This window comes from Bombina bombina, chromosome 6 (genome assembly GCF_027579735.1).
Source record: "Bombina bombina isolate aBomBom1 chromosome 6, aBomBom1.pri, whole genome shotgun sequence".
NCBI classification, from domain to species: domain Eukaryota; kingdom Metazoa; phylum Chordata; class Amphibia; order Anura; family Bombinatoridae; genus Bombina; species Bombina bombina.
The window spans coordinates 506,873,262-506,887,784 of record NC_069504.1 but is presented as its reverse complement, the minus strand read 5'-3'; the positions used below and the strand labels follow the sequence as shown (position 1 = coordinate 506,887,784).

Below are 14,523 nucleotides of genomic sequence, written 5' to 3'. Positions count from 1 at the left end.
CGATACCAAATGACGCCTTCTATAAGCTTTTTCAGTGGATCTTAGCTCCTCACACATGCATCTGCATGCCTTGCCTTCCAAAAACAACTGCGCATTAGTGGCGCGAAAATGAGGCTCTGCCTATGACTAGAGAAGGCCCCCATCTGAAAAAGGTGTCCATACAGTGCCTGCCGTTTTTTAACAACAATCCCCAAGATTATAATAACTATAAAGCGCTATAATCTGTCAAATATGCTTAGCAAGTAATCGTTTTAGCCCAGAAAAATGTCTACCAGTTTTTTAAGCCCTTATAAAGCCTTTATTCTTATACTTAATCTAAGAAAATGGCTTACCGGTCCCCATAGGGAAAATGACAGCCTTCCAGCATTACCAAGTCGTGTTAGAAATGTGGCCATCATACCTCAGGCAGAAAAGTCTGCCAACTGCTTCCCCTAACTGAAGTTACTTCATCTCAACAGTCCTGTGTGGAAACAGCAATCGATTTTAGTAACGTTTGCTAAAATCATCTTCCTCTCACAAACAGAAATCTTCTTCTCTTTTCTGTTTCAGAGTAAATAGTACATACCAGCACTATTTTAAAATAACAAACACTTGATTGAAGAATAAAAACTACATTTAAACACCAAAAAACTCTCAAAGAGAATGACTGGGGTAGGCGGAGCCTAGGAGGGATCATATGACCAGCTTTGCTGGGCTCTTTGCCATTTCCTGTTGGGGAAGAGAATATCCCACAAGTAAGGATGACGCCGTGGACCGGACACACCTATGTTGGAGAAAATAGATTTAGCCAAACTGCCACCTAGAGGTGGCAATAGAAATAAGATCTTGCAGAAGAAAGAACTTTACTGGATATTCATATTAAAAACAAAAATGCCATTTGGCATTAATAAAGAATGGGATATGAGTTATTATGTGGATTGAATTTCTTCAATCCCCCCTAGATTCATCCTTTTTCCGCCCCCTTTTTTAATCGGTTCTTGTTGATATCTAGGACTAAATGGTGAATTTAATGAAACGGATAACCTATTTGATCAAGGATATGTACATGGGAATGAAAGGCTGGGTGGTGAGAGTATGTATGCGGGTATGTATGCATGTGCACATGTATTTGTATATGTATGCATTTGTATATGTATGTGTATACTGTACATTTATATACTTATGCCCTTGTTTGGAACCAGACTTAAGGGGTCTCTTTGGATGTTGTGCTCCTATATTGTGAAGCGTAATTTGAATAGCTCATTGGATGAAACAGTTAAACCTATTCATATTTATATTTAAATGTATTTGTGTGTACATTTATTTTTACTTATACTTTCACATACTCATGTGTCTGCTTTTGACCCTCTATTTGCGGTTTTCTCTTTTTTCTATTTTTTCCTATATTTCCCCTTTGTTATGAAATGATAAAAAAGAATTTTTTTTTTAAATAACAATCTTTTTTCATACTTAACATTTCTTGTTCTTGGATATAAAATTATTTTGCAGTATTGTGTGGATTGTCATGAATATGTTGATAAATTAAGTCTTGTATATTATATGAAATATTTTATGACATATCCTCAGAATTCAGCAAAATATTAATTCATGTGCACTACAAAATGAATTTACATGAATTTGTATAATCTTGTAATTTCTTCCTTTCTAAGGTGTATATGGTTAGCAACATTGACAAACAGAATGCTTATTTCCATGTTTGAAATTGGTGTATTTTGGATTTTGTATAAATTTTTAAACTCATCCAATTGCCTGTTTAAAATGTATGTTTACACCTTTAAATGATCGATGTTCTTTCTGGTGTAATTGAGACAAAGGTTTCGTTCACTGTTTTTAACGTGTAAATGAGAAACACTGCTCCATCCCTTTAAGATTAAATCATTGCTAATAACGCTCAGCTGTTTTTTCGGGCGTAAATTGTATAAAGGGGTGGATTAGTGTATGCTCAGATTATCCTATGACTAAGTGCCAGCAGGCACGAAACGCGTAAGGATGGCTTGTGTATAACCCTTAACATTGTTGGAATGTGCTATTTTAAGGATACAAATAAAGATTGACTTTTAATTTTCCCAAAGAGTGCTGCTTTAACGTGGTTTTCTTGGACTTAGGTACTACGGCGTGCTCAGCCGTCAAGCGTGCACCACGTCACAACATTCAGTTTACGCCCCAAACAATTGCAGCACGCTGTGTCTATCTGTGGAGGAGAGTGTCGGCTTCAGACCTGGAGCAGCGTTGAGGATTGGTTTGGTCGAAAGGTAAAGAATGACTGGGGGATGAGGGGAGTGGGGGAGCTATTTAAGCCTTTGGCTGGGGTGTCTTTGCCTCCTCCTGGTGGCCAGGTTCTTAATTCCCACAAGTAATGAATGAAGCAGTGGACTCTCCTCCCATTAAGATGGAAACATATATATGATGCGCTGTAATTCCCCATCTTGGCTATCTTTTTTGAGGATCAGCGGGGCACCTCCCTTCATCCCCCCGAACAGAGGCAAAAAAAATTGTGTAGATGGTCTTAGGATTACCTGGGTAAAACCAGATGTATGATCTTACAATAAGGTACATCTACATCTTACAAAAAGGTATTTGTACTTGATTTAGGAAAAACAAACTGAGTTTGCACTATTCTGCAGAAATATACAGGTGGCCCTCGGTTTACGCCAGTTCAATTTGCGCTGTTTCAGTCATGTGCACTAATTAAAGTGTCAGTAAACATTAAAAATAATGTTATATAATTCTGCACATAGTGCAGAATTATATAACATTATATTAGCGCAATCTTTATAAAACAAAATTTCCCCTTTGAATTTTAAAAAATACCTGCTGTTTTACAGACCCGCTCTCTGTGATCTGCTGAACGGGTCTGTTTTTTTCAAACAGCGCATCAGGCCAGCTGTATAGTCACAGCCCGGCCCGACCGCGCCATAGCACTAAGTGCAGCTCGCTTCTGCTGTCTGACAGAGCAGGAGCAAGCTGCACTTAGTGCTATGGCGAGGTCGGGCCGGGCTGTGAATATACAGCTGGCCCGATGAGCTGTTTGAAAAAAACAGACCCGCTCAGCAGATCACTATGTGCAGAGGTATATAACATTATTTTTAAGGTTTACTGTCCCTTTAAAATAGCCAGTAGGTAGAGCTATCCGCTTGTTTTGCAGTAAAGTTATGCAACTTAACAGGTCTGAAATTGATCTGTGTACACAGAGCAGACATTAGCTATCGAGCAACAAGATTTAACAGCCACTTCCCTATTATCTTCCTGTCCAGCAGCTTGAGGTGAAGGTGCCTAACTGCTTATTAATCACTGCAGATTGAAATGCATAGAATAGGTGTAGACCCAATATTATCTAACATGCTAACAATGCAGAGAACTGATTGCAGAAAAATGCAAATAAAAAACGTTTTTGTTCGTTAAACTTAGTTTGATGATGATGCAGTCTGTTGTGTAATTATTTTATTAGGTGCTGTTAGCAAATGTTTTTGTTCATTAAACTTAGTTTGATGATGATACAATCTATATTAGGTTTATAATGCTGTTTAGGATTTAAAGTCTTCAATTCAAAGCTTTAAACATAATGTATTAGGTGTCACTTATGAAAATTTTGAGAGGGTCCTGGAACCTAACTCCCTCACTTCCCAATGACTTACATTAGAAACTGGGTTTCAATTTACAACTGTTTCGATTTACAACCATTCCTCCTGGAACCTAACCCCGGCGTAAACTGAGGGCTACCTGTATACTATTTAGGTTAAAATAACGACTTACTTGTAACTTTTTGCTCACTGTGACATAGTGAGCTAATTACTCTTTGCAATATATGTATTTTGGTTTTATGTTGTTACATATTGATTCAATTAAGTATTTTTATGTTGCCACCTGAGGTGGAATATTTTTTCTGTAATTTATGATATTTTCCTCAATTTTATGGAAGGTTTGAATATTGCAAGGTACATTGATAGATATATCTGTGTATGCGTGTTTGTGTGCGTGTGTGAACAGGACATGACATGCGTCAGCCTAGGTGTGCCAAGCAACACAGACATCTGAAATCAATTAAAGGGACAGTAACGTCAAAATTAATTTTTTATGATTCGGCTAGAGCATGCAATTTTAAATAACTTTCCAATTTACATCTATTACCTAACTTGCTTTGCTCTCTTAGGTATGCATTTAACAATGGATACAAAGTAAGTTCAGAAGCAGCAATTTACTATTGGGAGCTAGCTGTTGATTTTTGGCTGCACACTTATGCCTCTTGCCATTGGCTCACTCAATGTGTTCAGCTAGCTCTCAGTAGTGCATTGCTGTTCCTTCAAAGGATACCAAAAGAACAAAGTTAATTTGATAGTAGAAGAAAATTGGAATTTTTATTTTTAAAATTATATGCTTTTTCTGCATCATGAAATAAATATTTTGGGTTTTATGTCCATTTAATTGACCTCTAAAAATACTCACCAAACTCCCCAGCCTGGAATGCCCACTGCCTGAATTATACTGACCACCAGCTGAGCAATGAATACAAAGAAGAAAGCCATGAAATTAAAGGAGCTGTCCGTCCTGTGAGAAGAGAAATCAATTTATAACAGAGAAGAGGATTACACACACACACACACACACACACACACACACACACAGAGATTTAGGGCCCGATGACATAAAGCTCACTGGCCTGGCGAGATTATCTAAGTTGTCTTGCCAGTTCTATGAGGTCAACAAAAATTAGAAAAGGAACTTTTAGCTTGAGAGCTGTTTATATGCAGGGCTCTGAAGGTGAAGGAGAGACACATTACGATACTTAAAAAAAAGTTCTGCGTTATTTATCTCCATGCCAGTGAGTTTATCATCAATCCCTTAGCCTTTTCTTAAAAAATCCAATGTGCTTTTGAGTGTTATGTACTCTTTAGTTTAAACAAATTTATATAGACATGGACAGTTTTGGCGTTTTTTTGCATACGAAAAAGCAATACAAATATTTTTTTTTAACGAAGGCCAGATAATTCTACACGTCTAATAATCAAAGAAACCTGACAAGAAGAAATGCTTTGAGATGTTTTAATATATTTAAAAAACAACAACAACAAAAGCTAGAAAACCTCCAGTGAGTACTACAACAATAGAACATTGATGCAATACTTAACTATCTGGCAATGAATACACAAACCCAAATGGACACAGTAACCACATATAGAAGTAGTTTGCATTTTCATGTCCCTTTAATTTAATTAAAACCAAACAATTGCTTCCAATGGGGTTAAACACAAAAGTCAGGTCTAGAGCAGCAGTCAACTACTGGGAGTTAGCTGAACACATCTGAGGAGCCAATGATAAGAGGCATATGTGTGTAGCCACCAATCACCAGCTAGCTCCCAGTAGTGCATTGCTGCTCCTGAACCTACCTATCCACAGTATTAACGATAAGTGCACGCTCCTGAGCCCCAATCAGCCTAGATTTATTTTTCAAAAAAGGATAGGAACAGAACATAGAACATTTGAGGTTAGAAGTGAATCAACGTTGCTGTATCTAAATCATGGAAGTTTACATTTTTTTTTCAGTGGTGCAAAAGACAATATTGATATCACAATTACGGTTTACGATGGGTTTTTTCTTAAAAAGGGACATGAAGCCTAATATTTTACTTTTATGGATCAGATTGTGTATAATTATAAAAATAAATAAATTACTTCTGCTATCAAAGTATCCAGTATTGAACAGCATATCTAGGTAGGTAGCATGCATGTTTCTGAAGCAATGAAAGAATGCATTTAACAATGTTATACACACTAGACGACAGCAGTGTTAGTGGATAACATTGTGAGAAGCATTCTGTAAACTCTGAGTCATGAAAGATATTTCTATTTCATGTCCCTTTAACATTGTTTTGTATTTTATTTTCTTTGTAACAGGTTACAGATTTACTGTAAAGGAACATAAAAACATAAATTATGCTTACCTGATAATTTAATTTCCATCTGTGGGAGGAGAGTCCACTGCTTCATTCATTCATTACTAATGGGAATTAAGAACCTGGCCACCAGGAGGAGGCAAAGAAACCCCCACTCCTCTCATCCCCCAGTTATTCTGCCAAGGGAACAAGGAACAGTAGGAGAAATATCAGGGTATAAATTGTGCCACAAGAATAAATAAATTTAGGTCTGCCCATAGGAGCAAACGGGCGGGAGCAGTGGACTCTCCTCCCACAGATAGAAATTAAATTATCAGGTAAGCAAAATTTATGTTTTCCATCTTAATGGGAGGAGAGTCCACTGCTTCATTCATTTATTACTTGTGGGAACAAATACCCAAGCTCAACACTTAATGAACTAAACAAAAGAGTAAAAGGAGGCGGACCCTATACTGAGGGCACCACAACCTGCAAACCTGTCTCCCAAAAACAGTTTCCACCGAAGAAAAAAGATCAAATTTGTAAACTTTTGCAAAAGTATGTAAGGAGGACCAAGCAGCCGCCTTACAAATCTGCTCCATAGAAGCCTCGTTCTTAAAGACCCAAGAAGAGGTCACAGCCCTAGTTGAGTGAGCCGTAACCATCTGAGGAGGCTTATGTCCCGCTGTCTCATAGGCCAAACGGATAACGCTCCTCAACCAAAAAGACAGTGAAGTGGAAGAGGCCCTCTGCCCCCTACGCTTCCCTGAATACACAACAAATAAAGACAAAGTCGGTCTGAAATCCTTCGTGGCCTGAAGATAAAACTTCAGGGCTCGAACCACATCCAAGTTATGAAGTAACTTTTCCTTAGATAAAGAAGGGTTAAGACACAAGGGAGGAACTGCTATCTCCTGACTGATGTTACGATTTGACACAACCTTGGAAAGAAACCCCAACCCAGTGCGAAGCACAGCTTTATCAGGGTGAAAAAACAGTAAGGGGGCTCATATTGCAAGGCCGCTAATTCAGAGACTTTGCGAGCCAATGCAATAGCCAGAAGAAATAGAACCTTCCAGGAAAGAATCTTAATGTCAAGCGCATGCATAGGCTCAAATGGAGCCCTCTGCAAAACCTTAAGAACCAAGTTCAAGCTCCAAGGAGGAGCAGAAGTTCTAAATACTGGTCTGATTCTGGACAAAGCCTGAACAAAGGACTGAATATCATGAAGCTCCGCTAGCTTCTTGTGTAACAGAACCGATAAGGCCGAAATCTGTCCCTTTAAGAAACTGGCGGCAAGACCCTTATCCAGACCATCTTGGAGAAAAGTCAGAATCCTGTATACCCTAATCTTGTGCCAGGGATATACACGTTCCTCAAACCAGGATACATAGGTCCTCCACACCTTATGATAGATGTGACGAGTGACCGGTTTCCTGGCCTGAATGAGAGTATCAATCACTCTCTCCGAGAACCCTCTCTTGGCCAAGACTAGGTGTTCAATCGCCACACAGTCAGCCTCAGAGAATCGAGATTTTGGTGGAAAAAAGGACCCTGAACCAGCAGATCTCTGCGACAGGGTAACCTCCATGGAGGAGACAACGACATTCCCACCAGATCCGCAAACCACGTCCTCCGTGGCCACAACGGAGCAATCAGAATGGTTGAAGCTTGCTCCTGTTTGATGTGGGCCACCACTCAAGAAAGAAGTGGCAATGATTGTCTGCAGAGGAAATCCGCTTCCCAGTTGTCCACACCCGGAATGTGGATCCCTGAGAGTGAACAGCTGTAGGTCTCTGCCCATTCCAGAATCCGAGACACCTCCCTCATGGCTAGGGAGCTTCTTGTTCCCCCTGATAGTTTATGTACGCCACCGAGGTAATGTTGTCTGACTGGAATCTGATGAGATGGGACGACCCCTCAGAGCATTGTATATTGCTCTTAGCACCAGGATATTTATTGGTAGGGGCGACTTCTCTTGAGTCCACCTGCCCTGTAGCCTTCTGGCAACCCAAACAGCTCCCCATCCTGATAGACTTGCATCCGTGGTCACAATCTCCCAGGATGGTCTAAAGAAGGATGTCCCCTGTGACAGCTGTCTCGGACGGACCCACAAAGAGAGGGATTCCCTTGCTCGATTATCCAGAAAGATCTGCTGTGATCGCCATTCCATTGTCTCAACATACATAACTGCAGAGGTCTGAGATGGAACCTCGCTAAAGGAATGAGATCTATGCTGGAAACCATGAGCATGATCACCTCCATGTACTTGGCCACAGATGGCCTTGAGGAGATCTGAAGGACAAGACAGCTGGACGCAATCTTGGAACGTCTCTGATCTGTCAAGAAGATTTTCATAGATATGGAATCTATTATCATACCCAGGAACTCCACCCTGTTGCTGGGAACCAGAGAACTCTTTCCCTCGTTTATCTTCCATCCGTGGGTTCGAAGGAGAAGAAGAGCCCTCGAGTGGTCCTCCGTGAGACTGCAGGACGGAGCCTGGACCAGGATATCGTCCAGATAAGGAGCCACTGCAATACCTCTCGCTCTCGCTACAGCAAGCAGCGCTCCCAGAACCCTCGTAAAGACTCTTGGGTCAGTCGTCAGACCGAACGGTAGGGCCACAAACTGGAAGTGTTGGTCCAGAAAAGCGAATCTTAGGAACCTGAGGTGGTCTCTATGTATTGGCACGTGAAGGTAAGCATCCTTCAAGTCTATTGTCGTCATAAATTGCCCCTCTTGAACTAGGGGCAGAATCGATTTGATAGTCTCCATTTTGAACAATGGAACTGACAGAAACTTGTTTAGGCACTTTAGGTCCAGAATTTGGAGGAACGTGCCCTCCTTCTTTGGGACCACGAAAAGATTTGAATAGTACCTTAGACCCTTTTCTGTTAGAGGTACTGAAATGATTACTCCAAGAGTTGAGAGATCCCTCACACACTCTAGAAAGGCGTCTCTCTTCTCTGGTCTTGAGGATAGGTTTGACAGGAGGAATCTGCCCCTGGGGGATGAGTCTTAAACCCTATCCTGTAAACCTGGGTGATAACCTCCAGAACCCATGGATCCTGTATGTCTCTCATTCAAGCCTCTGCAAACAGAGATAGTTTGCCCCCCTACGCAATCCAGAGACGGATCTGGGGTCACCCCTTCATGCCGACTTTGTCTCGGCGTGCTTCTTACTCTGCTTGGATTTGTTTCAAGATTGAGCTGGCTTCCAAGATCCCTTCAACAGCACGGTCTTCGCAGCCGGCTACTGGTGTTGAGACTTGTCCGAACGAAAGGGACGAAAAGTAGAGCCCTTAGGCTTAATCTTCTTATCCTGTGGAAGGAAAAGCACCCTTGCCTCCCGTGACCGTGAATATGATAGAGTCCAGGCCTGGACCAAAAAACGTTCCCCTGGAAAAGGAAGGGATAGTAATCTAGACTTGGAAGTCATGTCAGCAGAACCACAACTTTAGCCACAGAGCCCTACGGGCTACAACAGAGAAACCTGATGTCTTGGCATTCAGGCAAATAACCTGCATATTAGCATCACAGATAAAAGAATTAGCTACCCTTAAGGCCTTAATCTTTTCCTGTATCTCCTTGATGGGTGTCTCCACGTCAACCATAGCTGACAGTGCGTCACACCAGTAGGTAGCCACTCCAGCCACCGCAGCGATCGCTGCTGCCGGTTGAAAAACAAACCCCGTGAGTTGAAACATCTTCCTCAACATGGATTCTAATTTTTTATCCATGGGCTCTTTAAACGATTAACTATCCTCGAGGGGGAATAGTCGTAAGCTTAGCGAGTGAGGAGATAGCTCCATTCACCTTAGGAACAGCCCCCCCATAGCTCAAGCTGAGAGTCCGGAACGGGGAACAGCTTTTTAAACGAGGTAGAGGCAGAAAAGGACGAGCCAAGTTTCTCCCACTCATTCTTAATAATAGTAGCCATCTTCACGGGGACTGGGAAGGTCTGAGGCACCACCCTGTCCTCAGAAACCCTATCTAGGGATCGAAAGCTCTTACGGAAGTTTCGGTTCTGGAACCTCCAACGTAGCAAGCACTTCTTTCAGTAAAAAGCACAAATGCTCCATCTTAAACTTAAAATTTGGCTCCTCGACTGCCGGAGGTCTAGAAGATGCAGATTCCGTCCCAGAGAGAATGACCCCTGGGACGGAAGGCTATGTCTTTACCTTTGTTTGCGCTTCACAGGGCGTGGTAAGGCATTGAAGTTTGCAACTGGGCAGCGAAATCTGGCGGCTAAGGGGCCCCTCCGGTGGGAGGATCAGTAGGGCCCTGGGGAGCTGCATGTGTAATCGGAGATGAATGTAGGAAACGCACCTCACGGGACGGAGAACCCTCAGAGGTGGACGGCTCAGTAGTACTAAGTATCTTAGTCTTTTTAGATATTGCAATCTTATCAAAGCATGTGGAACACAAATGAGCAGGCAGATCAACCTGTACCTCCTCACAATAAACACAGGTATTAGATTTAATTAAAGAGGGAGTATCCTCTAACATATTAGAGTCCTCCATAGCTTGCGCCTTTAATATGGACTAGATAGATTAAATCGCACCTTTATACACCAATGGCTGGGGCACTCACCACCTCCTATGACCCGGACCACAGAGAACCGTTACGTCTCCCACAACTGCCGATCAGGAAAGAGGAAGTTGAAGAGGCCACACCCGGTCACAGAGTGCCATGTAGGATCGCGCCTGCACTATATAGAGCTTCATCTCTCACATGACGCAGCATCAAACACAATAAAGATATTATGCATAAATCCCCCCCCTGTTCAAAAATCCGTCTTCCAGGGATATTAACCCTTGATTCTATACAGATAAAAGGAGACGCACTGTGACAATGTCTTCTTGCGTTATATGTGTATAAATGAAACAATCTTACCAGAATCTATGCTGTGGAACAGGAACACGGCCCTTCAAGTGTGCCAGGTTAGTAGTATCGCTCCTGACATGGACGTGAGTGCATAAAGCAGGCAGCGAAACTCGTCAACGCCGATTGCTTAAGGAGCTGTTAATCATGAGTCGGGATGGTTTCACAGAAAGACTCTCCCTGCATTTCCGGACTCAAACTTTCACCCATGCTCTCACTGAGAGGCTGACAGGACTACTTAAAACTCCAGTCCCATTCCGAAGGGTAAATACCCTCCATAAGGAACTACTCCGAATCTACTGACACTTCTCTGCCAACCTCCTGTGACGAAAGGCAAAGAATGACTGGGGGATGAAGGGAGTGGGGGAGATATTTAAAGCTTTTGGCTGGGGTGTCCTTGCCTCCTCCTGGTGGCCAGGTTCTTAATTCCCACAAGTAATAAATGAATGAAGCAGTGGACTGTCCTCCCACTTAAAGATGGAAATATACTTTAATTAAAAAAAAAGTGTATTTTAAAACCTACATTAATAATAATAATAATGATAATAATAAAAAAGTATAAACCTATCTTGAGTTTTTAACCCCTTCACTACCAGGAATTTTATAGAAAATTTTGCCCAAAATACAGAAGAATTGTTAGCATTTTTGCTATCACTATGTAAACAGAAACAGTCTTTTTTATTTATTTACCCATCAAAACGATATATTTCTTTTAAGCAGACATCCCAAGGTGTTGATCTAGGCCTATTTTGGTATATTTCATGCTCCTTTTTCAACAATAAATGCGATCATATTAAAAAAATTATTAACTTTTTCACAAACTTTGGGTTTTCTCACTGAAATTATTTACACACAACTACTGCAGTCATAAGACAAATGGTTGTAAAAGGTTCTCTGAGGTTCCTTTTGTTCCGAAATAGTAGACATGCATGGCTTTGCAGTTAGTTTTTGGTAATTAGAAAGCCACTAATTGCAACTGCGCACCACACCCCTGAAATTCCCGGCAGTGAAGGGGTTATATAGTTAGTTGGTAAGGGTAATAGTTTTTTAATGCAGGATATTGCCCTCCCACCTTACACTTCCCCACCTTCCTGATACCTTCCCAAACAGCTTTCTCCCTCCTCATACTTCTGACCACCATATTAGGTACTGGAAGACAGACTGCAAGTATTAAGTTTTTAGTTTGGTTTTTTTTTTGCCTTTAAAATATTTATCTTCTTTGCAGATCTCTTCTCCATTTTCAACTCTCTCCTTTATCCACCTGCTCCACCCCCTTCATCTGCCTTTAGTGCTCAAGACCTGGCAGACTACTTTTTCAAAAAAACAATTACCATCCGAAGTAATATCCCAACACAAGACTGCAACCTTCCATCTCCACCCCCGGGAACCCCCTCCACCACTCTCAGCACCTTCCACCCTACCACTGAGAATGAAGTGAGTTCGCTATTATCTTCCTCACACCTCACTACCTGCCCACTTGACCCTATACCTTCACATCTAATACCTTCTCTGTCTTCTACCCTCACTCTAGCTCTTACTCACATATTCAACCTATCCCTTACTACCGGTTCATTCCCATCTTCCTTCAAACATGCAAAGGTCACCCCCATCCTCAAAAAACCCTCCCTCGACCCCAATTCTCCTGCAAACTACCGCCCCATATCACTGCTTCCGCTAGCTTCAAAAGTCCTGGAAAAACTAGTCTTCGATCGCTTAACCCACTTCTTGTCCTCCAACTCACTGCTCGACCCCTTGCAATCTGGCTTCCGTTCCCAACACTCAACTGAGACTGCCCTCACCAAGGTTACCAATGATCTTCTTTCTGCTAAAAAAAAAACAAACGGCCACTACTCAATACTTATCTTACTTGATCTGTCTTCTGCCTCTGCCTCCTCCCATGCTAGGCTACAGGATTTCTCTCGTGCGGCACCAACCATCTGGAATGCACTTCCGAGACCTTCAGACTCTCCCCTAACCTTTCCTCCTTTAAACGCTCCCTAAAGACCTTTCTGTTCAGGGAAGCTTATTATCCAACTCAGTAACAAATTAATTTCACTTGCCTAATTGCTGCCCCCATCTAACTCCACACTAACATCATTCTCACTGTTGCAGTCCCCACCTCCTGTTTCTCACCCTCCTACCCATCTAGATTGTAAGTTCCCACGGGAACAGGGCCCTCAATTCTCCCTGTATTTGTTTGTTAAACTTTGTCTGGTGTCTTTTATATTGTACTGTACTTTTATTTTTGTACCCATGGACAGTGCTGCAGAATCTGTTGGGTCTTTATAAATAAATAATAATAATAATACAAAAAGCACATAAATTATAAAACATTTATAGATTTAAATTAACATAATTAAAAGTTGTATTTTTTAATTTTTTTTTTATTTACATGTTGCATTGTTGCTATAAAATAAAACACTATTAAAAAAAAAAAAAAAGCATTGCAAAAAAAGATTAAAGAGTCTGTTACTCGTTTGTAAGATTGGTGTAGTATTTTATTTATTTATGCATTATATTATTGCCACTAAAAAAGATGAATTATTAGAATCCATTCTACCACATTTGTATGTGAGACAAATACTAATCCTTAATAATCTTCTTTTCTCTGCTGTGTCAAGATTCAATAAACTGAAGCTTCAAGTAATGCATCTGTTTGAAGATCTTTTCAGTGGGGGATATTGACTTCTATTGGACAGTATTTTGACAGCTCTTTATCTATATAAATTGCCAGTGTTACTCCAAGAAATACAGGCGCTTGCAGCTTGTTGTTTTTTTTTTTTTTTTTAAATAAAACGAAATGTATGCTTACCTGATAAATGTATTTCTTTCTTGACACGGTGAGTCCACGGATCACCATCAATTACTGTTGGGAATATCACTCAATGGCCAGCAGGAGGAGGCAAAGAGCACCACAGGAAAGCTGTTAAGTATCACTTCCCTACCCACAAACCCCAGTCATTCGACCGAAGGAAAGGAGAAAAGGAAATAACACAAGATGCAGAGGTGCCTGAAGTTTATATACCAAAAAACTGTCTGAAAAACAGGGCGGGCCATTGACTCACTGTGTCAAGAAATAAATAAATTTATCAGGTAAGCATAAATTTTGTTTTCTTTCTAATGACACGGTAAGTCCACGGATCATCATCAATTACTGTTGGGAATCAATACCCAAGCTAGAGGACACAGAAGATAGGCAACCTTAACAGAAGGCACCACTGCTTGAAGAACCTTTCTCCCAAAAGAAGCCTCAACAGAAGCAAAAGTATCAAATTGATAAAATTTAGAAAAAGTATGCATAGAGGACCAAGTAGCAACCTTGAAAATTTGTTCAACAGAAGCTTCATGTTTGAAAGCCCAGAAAAAAGAAACAGCCCTTGTGGAATGAGCTGTGATTCTCTCAGGAGGCTGATGACCAGCAGTTTCATAGGCCAAACGCATAACACTCTTCAGACAGAGCGAAAGAGAAGTAGCCGTAGCTTTCTGACCCTTGCGTTTCTCAGAGAAAACAGACAAACAAAGCAGAAGACTGGCGAAGTCCTTAGTCGCCTGCAAGTAGAATTTCGGCGCACGCACCACATCTAGGTTGTGCAGCAAACGCTCCTTATGAGAAGAAGGATTAAGACACAAAGAAGGCACAACGATTTCCTGATCAATATTCCTATTTGAAACAACTTTAGAAAGGAAACCTTTCTAAATGCATAGTACGCAACCTTTCTAAATGCATAGTACGCAGAACCACCTTATCAAATTGAAAGATAAGAT

The 14,523-nt window shown here is 41.1% G+C and overlaps 1 protein-coding gene across 2 annotated transcripts in view; it reads right to left on the bottom strand.

The window, feature by feature from the left end:
* SCAMP5 (secretory carrier membrane protein 5) overlaps positions 1-14,523 on the bottom strand; it is a 113,215-nt gene that overhangs the window by 19,260 nt on the left and 79,432 nt on the right. For both annotated transcript variants that reach the window (XM_053717389.1, XM_053717388.1), the window contains exon 5: positions 4,444-4,545. In XM_053717389.1, coding sequence (XP_053573364.1) covers positions 4,444-4,545 — 102 coding nt within the window. The remainder of the gene's footprint in view (positions 1-4,443; positions 4,546-14,523) is intronic.